Source organism: Arachis ipaensis, chromosome B03 (assembly GCF_000816755.2).
Source record: "Arachis ipaensis cultivar K30076 chromosome B03, Araip1.1, whole genome shotgun sequence".
Classification (NCBI taxonomy): Eukaryota; Viridiplantae; Streptophyta; class Magnoliopsida; order Fabales; family Fabaceae; genus Arachis; species Arachis ipaensis.
In genome coordinates this window covers 115,994,791-116,013,701 of record NC_029787.2, presented here as the reverse complement: position 1 = coordinate 116,013,701, position 18,911 = coordinate 115,994,791, and the positions used below count along the sequence as shown (strand labels likewise).

Below are 18,911 nucleotides of genomic sequence, written 5' to 3'. Positions count from 1 at the left end.
CTTTCCTTTTTTGTCTTTTCTGTCACTGTCTGACAATGCACTCTTCATTGAATGGGGAAATAGAGATGCTAAAGAACATTTTTGTGGAGTTGAAGAACAAGTTTGAGACTGCCATGGGAATATTAAAGAAGGAAAAGATTACCATTGATCCAGATGATCCAGCTGCTGTTTCTCAGTACGCAAATGTCATGAAAACTGTTAGGCAAAAGTAAGACTCTCTTTTAGTTTTTGTTTTATTGTAATTCTCTGCTCAATACTATTATTATTATTATTATAAAAAGTTCTGATTATAATGCCTTGTTCATCCTGCAGGGCAAACTTGCTCTCAGAGTCCCAAAGTATCAAAGGAATCATTGAAATGGAAACACAAGATATTCCTGATGCTCGCACTTATCTTTTAACCTTGCGGGAAATAAGAATCAAGTCCGTGATGATCTATTCTACTATATCCATTAGTAACTGTATATGTGCTTGTTCATGTGTTACCTTTGTCATTTTATTGTTATGCTTTGTTCTTTATGCTAAGTTCAAGAATAGGTATGATATGTGTTATGTAATTCTTGTACTTGTTGTTCTCTTGTTTTAAGGCAACATAACGCCAAACATCCCTTGTCTTTATATCTTGAGTTCTTTTCACGTGGCATTTTATATTTTATTTATATACTATTTTACAGGGATGGTCTTACGGATGATCTTGGCGCTGAGGCTATGATGATGGAAGCATTGGACAAAGTTGAAAAGGAGTTGAAAAAACCTCTACTGAGAGATGATAAGAAAGGAATGGACCTTCTCTTGGCAGAATTTGATAAGATTAATCAGAAGTAAGTCACCCTTCACCCTATTTTGATTTATCAGCCTTGTATCAAGTGTCATCTAGATTCTAGTCTTTCAAATTTTCATATTATTTAAATTCCCTTTCATTGTCTTGGATTATACAGGATTCTTTCTATGACTAATTGTTTGTGACTTCACAAAACCATTTTCCCCTTTGGGTGGCATGTATCATCCTCATAGTAACAGAAAGTGGTCATCCTTCTGGCTGTGTAGAGGAGATAGATATTTGTGATTAAATATAGAGAATATTGTACTTGGGGAAGGAAGATGTCAATTCATCAAACTAACCAAGTTTCATTCTTTCATAGGCAGTGCACCTTGCATCATATTATCAACTATTTGGGAATTCTATTGTCTATACTTAGTTGCCAATTCACCCACTGGGTTTGGTACATAAGTTGAAAACAATTCATAATTTGTTTGTAATGTAATTACCTATGATATTTCTATTTCTCTTTCCTTTTTTCATGTTTGGCGGTGACATCTTAGACTTGGAATTCGGAAAGAAGATCTACCAAAGTTGGAAGATCAGCTAGAGCTTAAAATAGCCAAAGCACAACTGCAGGAACTGAAGAAAGAAGCTTTTGAGGCAATGGAAACGCAATTGAAGAGGTATTGCTCATGACACCCTATCTTACTGATATATGTTTTCCCCATCTCATTTCTCTGGAGACTTTTGCATGCACAAGCCCCGAACACGCTTTGTTGTAAGCGCATGATAATTAATCTTATTTTATATTTTGATTCTAACTCCAAAGGAACTGGTACAGAACGATCCCTTCGCCTTTCCTATAGCTTTCTTGGTTTATGGCTTTTGAATGTGTCATGGCTATGATGCACGGACACTGACACGTACATGAGACACGATACTACACGAGACACGCTGACATGCGAATTTTAAAATCTCATAAGACACAGGGACACGCATATATATAAAATATAAAGTATTTTTTAGATAAATCGTAATGATATTTTGATATTTTATTGATATTAAAACATAAATTAATTTTTTAATTATTTTTAATGTCTTGTTTTAATTATATAAAGTATTTAAAATATTTTTTGTTTAATAAATAATAATATATACTATTTCTAAATTTATTTCAAGAATATATGTTAAGAATAAAACTGTACACGTGGACACATGATAGTATTTAGGTGTGTCTAAACATGTCTGTAGAAAAAATTTATATTTTTTATTAAGATACGGTTGGACACAGTAGACATGCATGTCGGACGAGTGTCGGTGAGTGTCGTATCCGAAATGTGTCCAACACGTAAACACAGCAACTCAGCGAAGTGTCTGTGTTTCGTAGTGTTATGGTGACCAATTAATTTATTCTAAATCGGCGAAGTTTGTACCTCTTGATATACCAACCATTTTTTCCGCTAAATTGAGGACTAATGTCTTCTCTCCTGATGGTTAGAATTTAGCTATATTATTGATTCTTGCTTCCACCACAGGATTTTACTGTTTTAATATTTACTTTTCCTCGTATTCCTTGCCATTTCAGGGAGGAGTTCAAGGGTGAGGAAAAGGCTGATGTCAAATCTTTGGACGTCAGAAACTTCATTTAAAAAATGTCAAGATGTTCGCGTACATTAGAAATTATTGCATTTGGATAATGGTGAAATCTTGTTTCTTTAATAAATAGACACGAATGATTTTGAAGTGCAACGCCGGTGTCAGTTTTTAAGAAATGTTCGAGTTTTCAAGATCTTTGTATTCCGAATTCCAGATTCAAACTGGAAGTTGAAAGTATTAAAAATTTCGTTTTCCCCCCTTCTACTGTGCTTTACGAGTATTTATATTCATTAATCCTTATGGGCTATGGCCATGTGGGAGTCCCTGTCCCTGATTTTTTGCCTGCCTAGTTATTAATAACTAATTAATTACATTACATTATTATATAAATTTGATAAAAAAAATATTCATCAGGTGTAATATAGCATAGCCAGTGTAAACCTAATTATGTGGGATAAATTTAGCGGAGTTGCCTCGAGCAAAAAAATATCTTTCTAACCTAGCACTTTAACAACCTTTTTTGCAAAAAAAAAAAAAATTGCCCAAGTGATTCTTAAAATTCCGGATTCAAATTTTAATATAGAGAAATGAGGCACATTATGACATTAAGCAAAAAGCGAGCAATAAAATGATAAATACGATTTTCCAATAGAAAAATCAAATTAAAAGCTCAATATCCTAATGAAGCTAGGTTCCAAAGATTCTGGAGCTGGAATACGACAGTTGTACGTGTACCTATCCGGTATTCAGGAGGAATAAAAAGCAGCGAGTGTTTGGCTGAGAGGTTCTCTTCTCTCTATTCTTTCAAGAGCGAAGACAGAGGTTTTGATGTCTCTGAAAGTGCATGCTCCACGTTTTCTGACACCGGTTCACACAAGAATCGGTTTTCTTCCAAACAAACCTAAATTCTTCGGAACCTCTTTCCTTCGTCGCCATGCCACCTCTCGCTCGTTTCTTCCTCATCCTCTTCACGCTTCCCCTGCCGTTGTCTCCGCTGTGACGGCTGAGCAGCCGCCTGAGCCTCCGGTGAGGATGCTGGCTGTTGTTGGCCATGGTGCTGTCAGCCCTCTCAAGTCTGCACTATGGCAAGAAGTCATGCTTCACACTGTTAAGTAACAATTCTTCCCATGTGATTGTATTATTTCATTACATCTTATTCAGTTTTGCTTGGATGAAAGAATGCATTCAGATTTGTGGCTGAAAACATTTTGTATTTCCATGTGATGCGTCCTTTGCTGAGCTGTAATATCTAATATGTTTTCATGATAATTTTTTATATGGATAGTGAGCTTAGTTTTTCAGTTGCGTCGAGTGCCATTAATATTCCTTTTTACAGGCAGAAAGACTGAAATGGGTTGACGAAGGATATGAACTTCTTGTATTTACCGATGAATGTATTCAATCTGATCAACAAAAGGCTCTCAGACTTCAGAGTGAATTACTGAAGGCTGATATATTGGTGATTGTTGCTGTTACAGGAAAGGAATCAATTGAGTGGATTAAAATCCACAGCAGAACTATACAAAATGTAATATGCTTTGACTCTACAACAGATTTGAAGAGCAAATTAGGAGGCTATGAAGTTCACAATCAAGTGAAAGGAAGTATATTTGGAGAAGTGCTCGGAAACTCTCAATCAGATAAAACTGGAGAGTCAAGTAAAGTAGTGCAAACTGTATCCGAAGCATGGGATCGACATAGTTCTGATGATATAAGGTTCTGTTTGCTGGTATTAATCAATGCTTATATAAGGCCAGTTCCAGTGTTGAAGAACTTGAGAGCAAAGGGTTTTTCTACCTTGAAGTGCATGCTGAGGAACTGTGGCCGCCAGGTACTTAATTGCTTGTTGGATCCTAATTGTAGAAAAGCTCTTCAATGCTTGAACCGGTGCAGTCCTGTTGATCAAGTATGTAACTATAGGTGTATTGCTTCATATGAAAGTGCGAACCTAGAAGCCTTTTCACTCTGTGTATTACAGAAAAACAACTGTCTTGAGCTGGAAGCAGAAGTCCCCAACAAGCCGTATGTGCCTCCAATGGTTAAGTTTCGGGGGCAGGACATAAACTATGAAATGGCAGAAGATTTGTTTGTTGGTTGGTTGGGGAATTTGCAATGGAGCTGGCGTGTTGTAGCCGGGCAGAACCCGGCATACGATCAATTTCCATGTCAATACCAACTATTCTATAGGGGAAAAGCAAAAGGGTCATTTTGGTATGAACCAGTATTCCAGGTAAAAACATTAGAAGGACAAATGGTTTGGAGGAGGAGAAGATACCGGGTTAAGAGAGGTAAGATACCCGGGACATTCCATTTCAGTGTATTGGATAATGGAGTTGTTTCAAATGAATATTGGACAATCGTGGAAGTCGCCGATGATCTTAGTTGGGGTTTGTTCCACTATCATGGAGCTGCGAGAGCTGCAGGGCAGTCTTATACTGGAGCAGTGCTTGTTAGTCCAGATGGAGCATTTCCAAATGAAAGAGAGAGGACAAAGGTAGTTGCTGCGCTCCAGAAATGTGGAATAAAAGAATGGGAGCTATATAATGTTGATAATTGTTCATGCATAGATCCCCCCTTAGGAATTCCAGATGGTTCAAATTTACATTCTACAGTCCAAATTGAAGATCCAAATCGGATGCCTGTATGATTGTGCTTGATTTGAAACTATAGTGATTTATGTTTTCATTGTATTTCTAATGGTTCAATAACCAGTGTCCCGTAGAATGTGGATATTAGATGTTACTGCACGTTATAGTTACTATTGATGCTAATGCTCTGATATGCCTCATAAATTGGCACCAGTGGTCTAGTGGTAGAATAGTACCCTGCCACGGTACAGACCCGGGTTCGATTCCCGGCTGGTGCATAGTGCATTCTTCTTTTTATATTTTATTTTCGTTTAACCTACAAGTGCTAAATCTCATCCACTGCTCAACCAGTAGCGCCTCCTCTCTGTTTTTTAAATTTAAAGGATTTTCTTCACTTAACAAAATATTTCATTTCAACAATTCAACTACCCTAAAATCTAAAAAATACCAAACATTCACACTTACTTCGGTAATAAATAATTTAAATTCATTGATATGGAAAGATACATGTAGTTAATTAGTTTCATTCCTTTTAACACAAAAAAGAAAGGGTTTAAATAAGGTTTTGGACTATACAATATAGTGTATTTTAGTTTTGTTTTCGATAAAATCTAAAAAAATTTGGTTTTTACTCTTATCATTAGTATATTCAATTAAGGATTAAACGTGGATATGACATATTTTATAAATATTTTAATTTATCACAGCATTATTTAACTTATCATCTAAACATTTAATATAATAAATAAACAGTAGAAAATAAAACTAAAATTTTTTAACTTTTACAAAATCAAAATAAAAAAGGAATATATAAAAACCAAAACTAAGAGAAGAATATTTTATAAGACAAAAAAAGCCAAAATTATTTCATCCAACTTTTCAGTTTAATATCAAACATTATAGGTAATTCTTTCATCCGATAATTAATGGCCAGTGTAATTTTACAGATGCTACTCAAACTCTTACAATATCTGTATTTTGTCTGTCAAAATTTTGTAAAAGCCTACGTGCCAGGTGTATCTAATTTATTTGTAAAATTTTTATTTAAGGTGTGCTCGATTCTTTGTTAATAAAAAATAAAAGAAAACACTTACATAATATACAGAAGAGACCTTCATTGTAAAAAAAAGAAAAAAAAAGAGTAATGTTACACATTTAAATTTTTTTATGAACGAAGTCTAACCAAGTTCAATAATAAAATTTAAAATAATATTAATCATAATTAATTTTTGTTATATTAGACTAATTTAATTAAACTTAATTAAAAAAAACTTGAATGTGAAATATTATTATTAAAAAAAACACACATAATTTCTTCTCTCTTTGTATCGCTAGTCACTTGAAATATATACGAGAGCAAGAACCAAAATAAAAATGTGATGGCAATGATAGTTAATTGTTGTTATACAGTAATTTTCAAATGGAATAAATTTTGGTGTCTCTTAAGTATACGTGATAGTAGGGCTCATAATATTGATTCTATCTATGGGTATTCAACCCAATCAACTTATTTGGATAGGATCGATAATTCAAACCATAACATGTCAATTTGAGACTGGAACGAATTGAACTATGAACATGATCAAGTATAAATTTAGACTTAATCTTATTTGACCTATTTGCATCATCCTTGATATATCATAGAATTGAACTCACATCCTTTCTATTTTATATATGTATAATATAGTTGATAGAATTGAATCCACATCCTCTTCATTTTATAATTTTACATATATATTGATCCGTACCTAATAACTCGGAACCATAATATTATACTTCGTAACAAGTTTTCAAAAAGCCGAAAAATATTGGATCTCAACGGCTCATACACGAATCTCGAATATCCAATACCAGGATGGTTACATTAAGCAACAATAAATAAGGAACGAGTATGAGCTATAAGATCATCAAGAAAAAGCAAAACAGAAAAGAACATTCCGACTTAAGAAGTTTAGTATTTCGAGATTTAGTACTGACTTGAGCGTTGGAGTTCTTTTTGCAGGTCTCCCGCATTGGCTGGACTAGTGTGGAATCCATAGTACAACACACAGGAGGAAGACGACGGAGAAGCTCCCTTCAGTGTGGACGAGCTATACCTCAGAGTCCCGCTTCAAGACGGAACATTTGGTGCCCATCGTGGAGCCGACTATAAAGTTATCCTACGATTGTATTTTATCCTTTTTTTTGTAGGATTGTGATCATGACGGATGACGGCACTCCCCCTCCCACTCCAACTCACGCTGAGTTTGTAGCCATGAATATCACTCTCCAAGCCGAAGTGAAAAAGATGGCCGACCTACTTGCTGGTAGGATCCATGGGAGCAAGAAGGAAGGAGAAAAAAAAAATGCCGAGAAGGAAAATCTAGAGGACGAACACCATTCTGAAACGAATACAGCAATGGAAGTCACTCCACCAAAGACTAACAAAAGAAGAACGAATCCTTTTTTCAGAAGAAATAATAAATTTTCAAATGCCAAAGAACTTCACGCTGCCAACAACCCTGAAACCATACGAAGGGTCGATTTCCAACTTCGAAGAATTTGCCAATTTGTTCATCAATCAATTTGCAGCTTTGAAGATTTATGTCCACGATTCCAATTACCTCAGTACAATCAAGCAAGGGTAGTATGAAAGCCTGAAGGATTACATGATGAGGTTCACCGAGGTCGCAATAAAAATTCCCAATCTTAGTCTTGAGGTTCACCTACATGCCTTGAAAAGTGGTCTCTGTTCGGAAAAGTTTCAAGAGACAGCTGCCGTCACAAAACCAAAGACACTAACTGAGTTCAGAGATAAGGCGGCCAGACAGATCGAAATCGAAGAACTCAGGGAAGCCAGGAGGGCAGAAAGACAAACCCCTAAATGAGACGAGGACATGCACGGAAAGCAAAACCAAACATGAAAACAAAAGAAGCGGTTCAAACTAACACCTAAATTTGACTTATATACACAATGCAACACGAAAAGAGAGGACATAATTAAAGAAATTCTCCATGCAAAAATCATAAAATTACCTAGTAAAGCAGGCACTTACCAGGATCAGAAGTACGTGGACAGGAGCAAGCACTGGGTATTTCACCAAAAGTTTGGACATGCCACCGACGATTGTGTGGTCGCCAAGGACCTATTAGATTGACTATCACGGCAAGGACTACTGTACAAGTAGTAGCCGAATATAAAAGACATAATAAGCCCGGAAACAACAAATCACTCCAACACAACCTCGGGTACCAACAAGGAACAATGGCCCGCCTCTAGTCAACCCCCTCTAATGAGAAAAGTCATCAACTACATATCAGCAGGGTTTGCATGTGGCGGCGAGAAAAAGAAGTTACAGAACCATGCTTACCCGGCAAAGAGAGCCAACGCCACAACAACCAACCCTTTCCATTCCCAATATCACTTTCACAAGTTCGGATTTCCAATCTCAAAGTGCCAACCTCGACGACCCCATGGTGATTTCAGTAACCACTGGAGAGATGACAATCCGAAAAGTGCTCATGGAGCTTGGAAGTAGCACTAATGTATTGTTTTAATCAACCTTTAAGAAGATACAGTTAAATAAGAAAGCACTCCAACCTTCATCCGGAGAGTCAGTTGGCTTTTTCGGAGAAAGAGTCCCGGTAACAGGTTATGTATGGGTGCGAACCACCCTAGGGGAGTACCCACATTCAAAGACTTTAGACATTCAATATTTAGTAGTTAATTACATTAGTCCATATAATATCATACTAGCGAGACCCTCCCTAAACTTTTTCTGAGCCATTGATTCTACTATTCATTTGTGCATTAAATTCCATGTGCAAGATGGTATAATTGCAATTGTTCATTCTAATCAAAGAGGCAAGGCAATGCTATAATGTAGGACTCAAGATTAAACAATCCAAAGGATCAATTCCATGAATTAACTTGGTTTACAATACCAATGACATGTCGGGAATAAACGAGCTAGATCCTCGGCTAAGCCGGGAGGAGCGATGATGGGGGAAAATCGTCGGTAAAGAATTTCACAGAAATAATCGCGTTGCAAGTATAGTTCTAAACCGACAATTAAACCTCAATTAAATTTAATTTGTTTGTCACTAAAGCAAACCCAATAAAAATAAACCGAAGTATTAAACATCGGGTCGTCTCTCAAGGAATTGCAGGGAAGTGTAGTTATTATTAGTTATGGGAAAGTATCTTTTTGGGTTTTGAAATAAGGAACAAGTAATGTAAAATAGCAAGAAAATAAATAATAACTAAGAAAAGTCCTAGCAAGGATTGATAATTGGAATTTCTATCCTCATTATCATAGTCACTTGTGATAGTAATTGCCTTTTGCTCTCACTTAGTTAACCTCTAACAATTGAAGGTAAGTCAAGTGAGAAAATCAACTTGACTTCATAAGTCCTAATCAAAGACTAGAGTTAGTGAAGCTCAAACCAACTAGCAAGTTTCAATCACCAACCAACAAGAGACTTATGATGATTCAAGAGTCTCCAATTAATCAATTCAAGCTAAGAATATAAAAATCTAACTTAAAACTCTCCCAAGCATTTTATCAAACACTTGGAAGGCACAATATAAAAACATAGAAAACTAACAAGGAATATTAAATCTAAACAACCAATTGCAAACATCAATAATAACAAACGAAGAAAGGAACAATAATTAAGAAATACTTCAAATTGCATTAAAAGGGAAATAAAGAAAATTGTGAGAATTCATAAACTAAAATGGCAACATAAAGTAATCAATAAGGGAAATAAATAAACTAGAATCCTAGAGCAATTAAAACAATTAAAAAAACTAAATTAAACTAAGATAGAAATCTGAAATTGAGAAGAATTAAAACTAAGAAACCTAAAACCTAGAGAGAGGAGAGAGCTTATATACACAATGCAACACGAAAAGAGAGGACATAATTAAAGAAATTCTCCATGCAAAAATCATAAAATTACCTAGTAAAGCAGGCACTTACCAGGATCAGAAGTACGTGGACAGGAGCAAGCACTGGGTATTTCACCAAAAGTTTGGACATGCCACCGACGATTGTGTGGTCGCCAAGGACCTATTAGATTGACTATCACGGCAAGGACTACTGTACAAGTAGTAGCCGAATATAAAAGACATAATAAGCCCGGAAACAACAAATCACTCCAACACAACCTCGGGTACCAACAAGGAACAATGGCCCGCCTCTAGTCAACCCCCTCTAATGAGAAAAGTCATCAACTACATATCAGCAGGGTTTGCATGTGGCGGCGAGAAAAAGAAGTTACAGAACCATGCTTACCCGGCAAAGAGAGCCAACGCCACAACAACCAACCCTTTCCATTCCCAATATCACTTTCACAAGTTCGGATTTCCAATCTCAAAGTGCCAACCTCGACGACCCCATGGTGATTTCAGTAACCACTGGAGAGATGACAATCCGAAAAGTGCTCATGGAGCTTGGAAGTAGCACTAATGTATTGTTTTAATCAACCTTTAAGAAGATACAGTTAAATAAGAAAGCACTCCAACCTTCATCCGGAGAGTCAGTTGGCTTTTTCGGAGAAAGAGTCCCGGTAACAGGTTATGTATGGGTGCGAACCACCCTAGGGGAGTACCCACATTCAAAGACTTTAGACATTCAATATTTAGTAGTTAATTACATTAGTCCATATAATATCATACTAGCGAGACCCTCCCTAAACTTTTTCTGAGCCATTGATTCTACTATTCATTTGTGCATTAAATTCCATGTGCAAGATGGTATAATTGCAATTGTTCATTCTAATCAAAGAGGCAAGGCAATGCTATAATGTAGGACTCAAGATTAAACAATCCAAAGGATCAATTCCATGAATTAACTTGGTTTACAATACCAATGACATGTCGGGAATAAACGAGCTAGATCCTCGGCTAAGCCGGGAGGAGCGATGATGGGGGAAAATCGTCGGTAAAGAATTTCACAGAAATAATCGCGTTGCAAGTATAGTTCTAAACCGACAATTAAACCTCAATTAAATTTAATTTGTTTGTCACTAAAGCAAACCCAATAAAAATAAACCGAAGTATTAAACATCGGGTCGTCTCTCAAGGAATTGCAGGGAAGTGTAGTTATTATTAGTTATGGGAAAGTATCTTTTTGGGTTTTGAAATAAGGAACAAGTAATGTAAAATAGCAAGAAAATAAATAATAACTAAGAAAAGTCCTAGCAAGGATTGATAATTGGAATTTCTATCCTCATTATCATAGTCACTTGTGATAGTAATTGCCTTTTGCTCTCACTTAGTTAACCTCTAACAATTGAAGGTAAGTCAAGTGAGAAAATCAACTTGACTTCATAAGTCCTAATCAAAGACTAGAGTTAGTGAAGCTCAAACCAACTAGCAAGTTTCAATCACCAACCAACAAGAGACTTATGATGATTCAAGAGTCTCCAATTAATCAATTCAAGCTAAGAATATAAAAATCTAACTTAAAACTCTCCCAAGCATTTTATCAAACACTTGGAAGGCACAATATAAAAACATAGAAAACTAACAAGGAATATTAAATCTAAACAACCAATTGCAAACATCAATAATAACAAACGAAGAAAGGAACAATAATTATAGAATACCTCAAACTGCATTAAAAAGAAAATTGAATCTAACATGAGAATTCATAAACTAAAATGGCAACATAAAGTAATCAATAAGGGAAATAAATAAACTAGAATCCTAGAGCAATTAAAAATAGAAGAGAAACTAAATTAAACTAAGATAGAAATCTGAAATTGAGAAGAATTAAAACTAAGAAACCTAAAACCTAGAGAGAGGAGAGAGCCTCTCCCTCTAAAAACTACATCTAAAACCTAAAATTATGTGAATAAATGTTGTATGAATGATTCCTCCACTCTACAGCCTCTAATCTGTGTTTTCGGGTTTGGAACTTGGCTAAAAACAGCCTAGAAATTTCCCCCAGCATTTTCTGATACGTGCAACACGTGGCTTTGTCACGCGTACGTGTCGCCTACGCGTACGCGTCGCTGAACTTTCGCAAGGTCACGCGTACGCGTGATCAACGCGTGCGCATCACCTAACTGTATGGCAACTATGGCAAATTGCATATCATTTTGAAGCCCAAGATGTTAGCTTTCCAACGCAACTAGAACCGCCTCATTTGGACCTCTGTAGCTCAAGTTATGATCGATTTAGTACAAAGAGGTCAGGATTGACAACTTAGCAATTCCTTCAATTTCTTGTATTCCTTCCACTTTTGCATGCTTCCTTTCCATCCTCTAAGCCATTCCTACCCTATAAACTCTGAAAACACTTAACAAACATATCACGGCATCGAATGGTAATAAGAGGGGATTAAAATTAGCAAATTTAAGGCCAAAGAAGCATGTTTTCAATCATAGCACAAAATTAAGAAGAAAAATGTAAAACATGCGAATTATATGAATAAGTGTGAGTTTAGTGGATAAAATTCACTCAATTAAGCACAAGATAAGCCTTAAAAATGGGGTTTATCAATCTCCCCACACTTAAACATTAGCATGTCCTCATGCTAAGCTCAAGAGAAGCTATAAAGGAGTGAAGAGGAATGGTAAAACTTATGAAATACAACATATCTATATGAATGCAACTAAATGCAAAATGCTCTTTCCTACTTAGTTTAAAAGTAAATAAATTCTCCAAGAATAAATATAAACTGGATTCCACTAATTCAAATCTCAAAATAAAGTACAAGTAGACTTGCAAAAGAAAATAGCTCATGAAAACTGAGAACAAATAATCGAGCATCGAGCCCTCACCGGAAGTGTATACACTCTAATCACTCAAGTGTTTAAGGTTCGATTCTCTCAATTCTCTACTAACCTTGCTTTCTAAGGCTTGCTCTTCTTCTACCAATCAACAAATAAGGGTCAAGAGGTCTTTTAAGAGGGTTGTAATGGGGTCAGAGTCAAGGTATGATTGTATTTGGCCAAGTGGACTAAGATCTAAATCCTTAATTAACTTAAACTTTCTACCTAACTTAAGCCAATCCATGTAATTAGAATATAAAACCTAACTATCCATTAACTATGTTTTGCCACATATTCATGCATCCCAATTTGAGTACAACTCATATGCATTGCTAACGCCATTTACTTTGGGGCATTTTGTCCCCTTTTTATTATTTACTTTTTTTTTTCTCAATGCATATGATTAGATTATTGAATGCAAGAATATATGCTCAACTATTGTTTGGACATTTTCACAAGAATATACAACACCCAATTCTCAAACCAAATATTGGCAAACCCAACTTCCCCACACTTAAATCATGAATACTTTCACTAGTCTAAGCTAACCAAGGATTCAAAGTATCGACCTCCCCACACTTAAAGATTTCACCGTCCTCGGTGCATGCAAAGATGTGCAGGTGGACGGGTGGCTCCAATTGATGCTTTTTTTTTTCAAAAAATGTGCGTAGGAACTTGTCTGTCGCCCCATGTAAACGTCTTCTGGTTCCCTTCCTGGTGGCCATCCTGAAAGAAGAGAAAAGGGAAGAAAAGTAACCCAAAAACAAAGATAGAAAACAAATAAAATATGGTTGGGTGAATGCCAAATAATGAGAGTCTCAACTACATGGTAGCTACAACATGCAAGTGAGAAAACAATAGAAGCAAATGGCATATCAATAGTGCAAAAATTGCAACAATAGGGGAGAGATAGCGGGTAATGAAAGACAATATAAGTTCATATCAATGCAAGGGAATATAAGTATCATATAAGATTAGCATTGACTTAAATAATATTACCCAGTTAGGATAAAACAAGTCATTAAGTACGAAAATAATGCAAGAGATATTTAACAGTTGAGCAAGAAAATTCAACACCGAAGAAAAATATCAAATTTAGAAAAGAATATAAAAAACATGCACAAAATTAAAATGCAATGAGTGAAGGTATGCAAATGCAATAAGGAAAATAGAATGAAAGAGAAGGATGAGGAGTTAAAGAAATGAAGAAGAAGAAGGTAAGAAAGGAGGAGTAAAGAAGGAGAAAGGAGAGAAGAAAGAGGCAAGAAATGAAAAGTAGAACGCAACGCGCGCGCGCAGGCCACGCGTGCGCGTGAAAATGGAAACGGCCATACGACGCGTAAGCGTCGCCCACGCGTGTGCGTGGATGTCGAAAAATGCATTCTGACGCATGAGCGTTGGTCACGCGTACGCGTGACTACTCGCGTGACTCCAGCACCATGGCCGCGCAACTCTCTGTTCAATTCACTCTTTACGCTGATTTTCATCCCCACGCATATGCGTTGCTGACGCTTACACGTGGATTGGCAAAAACGTAGGGGATGCATACGTGTGGGTTGGCCTGTGCGCCTGGCACCCCTCCCGCGCGTCTCCATTGCAACTCTCTGTTCAATTTATTAATACTGCGAACTCGCATGTGACGCGTGCGCGTCATCGACGCTTACGCGTCGATCGTAGTTTTTTTTAGACTACTAAACCATGAATTAAATGAAATAAACATATCTAAAAACAAAAATAAAAATCTAACTTATTACTAATATAAATAAAAGGGAAGCTAGAAATAATTTACCATGGTGGGGTGTCTCCCACCTAACACTTTTAGTTAAAGTCCTTAAGTTTGACATTTGGTGAGCTCCTTGTCATGGTGGCTTGTGCTTAAACTCATCTTAAAACTCCCACCAGTGCTTGGACTTCCAGTAAGCTTTAACATCTCCAAATAAATTCACCAAGCTGTGATGAAGTTCTCCACAAGCTTTGAGCTCCCAAAATTGATCCTCTTGTATACCCGGATCCCAAATCTTGTTTCCACACCCATATTCAAGTTGATCATCATGATTCCATCCGAGTGGTTTAGCCTTGGAATTCTCATTTAAGACCCAATCAATTGAGAATTATACCAACCCTTGCAATTAGGCCTTGGGCTTCCAACCATAACGAGCCTAGGATGGTGTTGCCAACCACTAACCATCTCCCTTTTACTCTTAAAAGCGCAGATAGCTCTAAGTTGTCCATCTATTTCAAGTAGACCATATTCAAGTGGGAAGGTAGAGTTTAAGAATAAGAATTTTACCCACTTGAATGTTGTGTTGGATGGTAATGGCTTGGGGGGAGGTATCTCCAGTCGCGGCCTTGCCAATGTATGCTTCACTCTCTTGGGCTCCTCTTTGATGATCTCCACCTTTTGACAAGCTTCTGCAACATTGACCTCTTCTTTTAAGTCCAATAAGGTAGGATTCAATTGTTGATAAAAACTCATCAATTATTGAATCCATCTCATGATCAACCTCCTCCAAGTCTTCAACCATGACATGCCTTGGAGGTTGTACACCCTCCTCAACATCAAATTCAAACGTTTTGGAAGGAGGCTCTATGACTTGAGATTCCCATGGAGGTTTCGCATCTCCTAAGTCCTCAACTACTTCCTCTTCTTCGATAATTTCGGTTTTCTCCACTTGCTCTAGTACAAAATCTAACTCCTCCTTGATAACTTCCACCCCTTGACAACTTTCTTCAATCCCCCCTAATTCTTCAACTATTCCTTCATCTTCAAGAGTCTCTCCTACCTCCACTTTTTGGGCCTCCTCTTGCTTCTCTTGAAGTATGGATGCATGAACCCGACTCATTACGTCCCTAAGACGATCCCTTCTCTCTTGGTCCATATCAATAGCGTAATTGGGATCATGTTGCTCTTGGATTGATGGATATGGGTGAAAAGTAAGTGCACCAGAGCTTGAAGATTGAGTATTGGGAGTAAAGGATGGATCCACATGGAATATAAGAGCTTGGAGAGTAGAGGTAAGACCGGTGAGAGTAGAGGTAAGTGTGGTATGAAGCTCTCTTTGCCCTTGGTAAATAGCATTAAAGGTATCATCTATGGGAGCTTGGGGTGGATATGAGAGTTCATTTGTTGGGAGAAAAAGCTCATAATACGGAGGTGGTTCTTCTTGATAAGGGTATAGAGATGGTGTATATTGAGATGGTGGTTCTAGGTATGGTTCATATGGCTCGTATGGTAGTTGGTGTGGTGGATAAGGGTTATGGTCATATGGAGGTGAATGGTGGAAAGGGGGCTTGTGAGTATGGTGGTTCAAAGCTATGTTGAGGAGGGAGTTCATAGGCATATGGTGGGACTGGGGCTTGTTGGTAACTATAAGAGGGTCCACCATATCCATTGTCTTGGTATACATCATAGAATGGAGAGATGACAATCCGAAAAGTGCTCATGGAGCTTGGAAGCAGCACTAATGTATTGTTTTTATCAACCTTTAAGAAGATACAGTTAAATAAGAAAGCACTCCAACCTTCATCCGGAGAGTCAGTTGGCTTCTCCGGAGAAAGAGTCCCAGTAACAGGTTATGTATGGGTGCGAACCACCCTAGGGGAGTACCCTCATTCAAAGACTTTAGACATTCAATATTTAGTAGTTAATTGCATTAGTCCATATAATATCATACTAGGGAGACCCTCCCTAAACTCTTTCCGAGCCATTGTTTTTACTCTTCATTTATGCATTAAATTCCATGTGCAAGATGGTATAATTGCAATTGTTCATTCTAATCAAAGAGGCAAGGCAATAATGCTATAATGTAGGACTCAAGATTAAACAATCCAAATGATCAATTCCATGAATTAACTTGGTTTACGATATCAATGACATGTCGGGGATAAACGAGCTAGATCCTCGGCTAAGCCGGGAGGAGCGATGATGGGGAAAAAATCGTCGGTAAAGAATTTCACATAAATAATCGTGTTGCAAGTATAGTTCTAAACCGACAATTAAACCTCAATCAAATTTAATTTGTTTGTCACTAAAGCAAACCCAATAAAAATAAACCGAAGTATTAAACCTCGGGTCGTCTCTCAAGGAATTGCAGGGAAGTGTAGTTATTATTGGTTATGGGAAAGTATCTTTTGGGTTTTGAAATAAGGAACAAGTAATGTAAATAGCAAGGAAATAAATAACAACTAAGAAAAGTCCTAGCAAGGATTGATGAAGAGAGAACTTTTGCGTGATCTAGAATTCAGAATAAATTCCCGTTACAAGTATAGTTTCTAAACCAAGCAATCATCCTTTTTTACAAATGTTTTGGTTGTCACAAGTAACAAACCCCTTAAAAATTGATAACCGAAGTATTTAAACCTCGGGTCGTTTTCTCAAGGAATTGCATGGAGGTGTTCTTATTATTGGTTATGGGTTTTGTAAATTGGGGGTTTTGAAAGTAAGGAACAAGTAATTTAAAGGATAAGTAAAATAAATAAATGACTATAAAATAAACTCTTGGCAAGGTATGAAAATTCGGAAGTCCTATTCTAGTTACTCCTATGAGAATAGAAGTTAATCCCACTTAGTTAACCTAAAGCAAAGGAAAGTCAAGTGGACTAATTAGTTAGATTCCCAAGTCCTAGCCAACTCCTAAGGAAAGACTAGAGTTAGTGGAATACCAGTCAATTAGCCGACATATCAACCAACCACGGATAGTTGATAACTCAAGAGCTTCCAGTTAATCAATTAAAGCCAATAATATAAAAAGCTAAATAAGAATCTTAGATCTGAAATACCTCAAATTATTAGTTAAGAAAATCCTAACATGAAGGGTTCATAAGCCAATTAGGCAACATAAGTCAAATACAAATAAAAGTATTAGAGTATATAAAAGTAAAAGAGAAACATAAATTAAAGGAACATTGAACCTGTAATGAAGAAGAAATAATCCTAAATCCTAAAACTAAATCCTAAGAGAGAGGAGAGAACCTCTCTCTCTAAAAACTACATCTAAAATATTAAAAGTGAATAATGAGTTGATGATTATGAATGGATGCATTCCCCCACTTTATAGCCTCTAATCTATCTTTTTCGGGCCGAAAACTGGGTCAAAATAGCTCAGAATTTGCCCCCAGCGTATTCTGGTACGTACAGGTCGCGGGAAAGTGACGCGGAAGCATCGTCCACGCGTTTGCGTGGATTGTGTTTCTGCCAAGTCACGCGTCCGCGTGATCCACGCATTTGCATTGCCTGGTGGTACGCGGAATCGTGATTACACTTTAATTATGTAAAATTCATTGCTCTTTCTTTCCCCGGCAACGGCGCCAAAAACTTGGTACGCGGAATCGTGATTACAATGGTGTTATTGACTCTCCTAGTTCAGTATGATGATTCTTGAACACAGCTATTTTATGAGTCTTGGCCGTGGCCCTAAGCACTTTGTTTTCCAGTATTACCACCGGATACATAAATGCCACAGACACATAATTGGGATCATGGTTCGTATTAGTGATCCATGCATTGGCATAGAACTCTTGAACCATTAAGATGCCGACTTGTTGGATGGGGTTTGTTAGAACTTCCTAACCTCTTCTTTGAATTTCATGTCGGATCTCTGGATACTCATTTCTTTTGAGTTTGAAAGGGACCTCAGGGATCACCTTCTTCTTGGCCACAACATCATAGAAGTGGTCTTGATGGGCTTTGGAGATGAACCTTTCCATCTCCCATGACTCGGATGTGGAAGCTTTTGTCTTCCCTTTCCCCTTTCTAGAGGATTCTCCGGTCTTAGGTGCCATCAATGGTAATGGAAAAACAAAAACCTTATGCTTTTACCACACCAAACTTAGAATTTTGCTCGTCCTCAAGCAATAAAAGAAAGAATAGATGAAGAAGAAGAAGAAATGGAGGAGAGGGAGAGTGGGAAGTGTTTCAGCCAAGAAGGGTGTAGAGGGGTGTGTTGTGTGAATTTGATGAAGAATGGAGGGCTTTATATAGGGAAGGGAGGGGGAAAGGTTTCGGCCATATGGGTGGGTTTGGGTGGGAAATTGGTTTTGAATTTTTGAAGGTAGGTGGAGTTTATGAGGTAGGTTTATGGGGAAGAGTGGATGGATGTGAGTGGTGAAGAGGTGATGGGGAAGAGAGTTTAAGGTGATTGGTGAAGGATTTTTGGGGAAGAGTGTTTATGGGGTTGTGTGAAAGAGAGTGGTGAGAAGAA

General features: G+C 37.1%; 2 protein-coding genes and 1 non-coding gene across 5 annotated transcripts in view; all 3 read left to right on the top strand.

The window, feature by feature from the left end:
- LOC107631140 (probable ATP synthase 24 kDa subunit, mitochondrial) overlaps window positions 1–2,616 on the top strand; it is a 5,373-nt gene extending 2,757 nt beyond the window's left edge. For both annotated transcript variants that reach the window (XM_016334482.2, XM_021119355.1), the window contains 5 exons: window positions 64–208; window positions 313–423; window positions 675–821; window positions 1,324–1,446; window positions 2,349–2,616. In XM_016334482.2, coding sequence (XP_016189968.1) covers window positions 64–208; window positions 313–423; window positions 675–821; window positions 1,324–1,446; window positions 2,349–2,412 — 590 coding nt within the window. In that variant the 3' untranslated portion in view covers window positions 2,413–2,616. The remainder of the gene's footprint in view (window positions 1–63; window positions 209–312; window positions 424–674; window positions 822–1,323; window positions 1,447–2,348) is intronic.
- LOC107631141 (violaxanthin de-epoxidase, chloroplastic) lies at window positions 2,732–5,151 on the top strand. Of its 2 annotated transcripts, XM_021119354.1 has the most exons (3): window positions 2,732–3,466; window positions 3,696–4,190; window positions 4,338–5,151. In XM_021119354.1, exons 1-3 carry the CDS (start codon window positions 3,188–3,190, stop codon window positions 5,004–5,006), a joined length of 1,443 nt encoding a protein of 480 aa, XP_020975013.1. In that variant the 5' UTR covers window positions 2,732–3,187; the 3' UTR covers window positions 5,007–5,151. The 2 variants fall into 2 exon arrangements, with proteins under 2 accessions (XP_020975013.1, XP_016189969.1); XM_016334483.2 differs by having other exon boundaries at window positions 3,696–5,116.
- On the top strand, window positions 5,155–5,225 carry TRNAG-GCC. Its single transcript has one exon. It is a non-coding gene; the product is annotated as a tRNA-Gly (tRNA).

Excerpts from the sequence above, each read along its gene's own strand:
- LOC107631141 (XM_016334483.2), top strand. The coding sequence starts at position 3,188 with ATGTCTCTGAAAGTGCATGCTCCACGTTTTCTGACACCGGTTCACACA. Across the intron at positions 3,467-3,695 it reads AAGAAGTCATGCTTCACACT|GCAGAAAGACTGAAATGGGT; the intron begins GTTAAGTAACAA and ends TCCTTTTTACAG.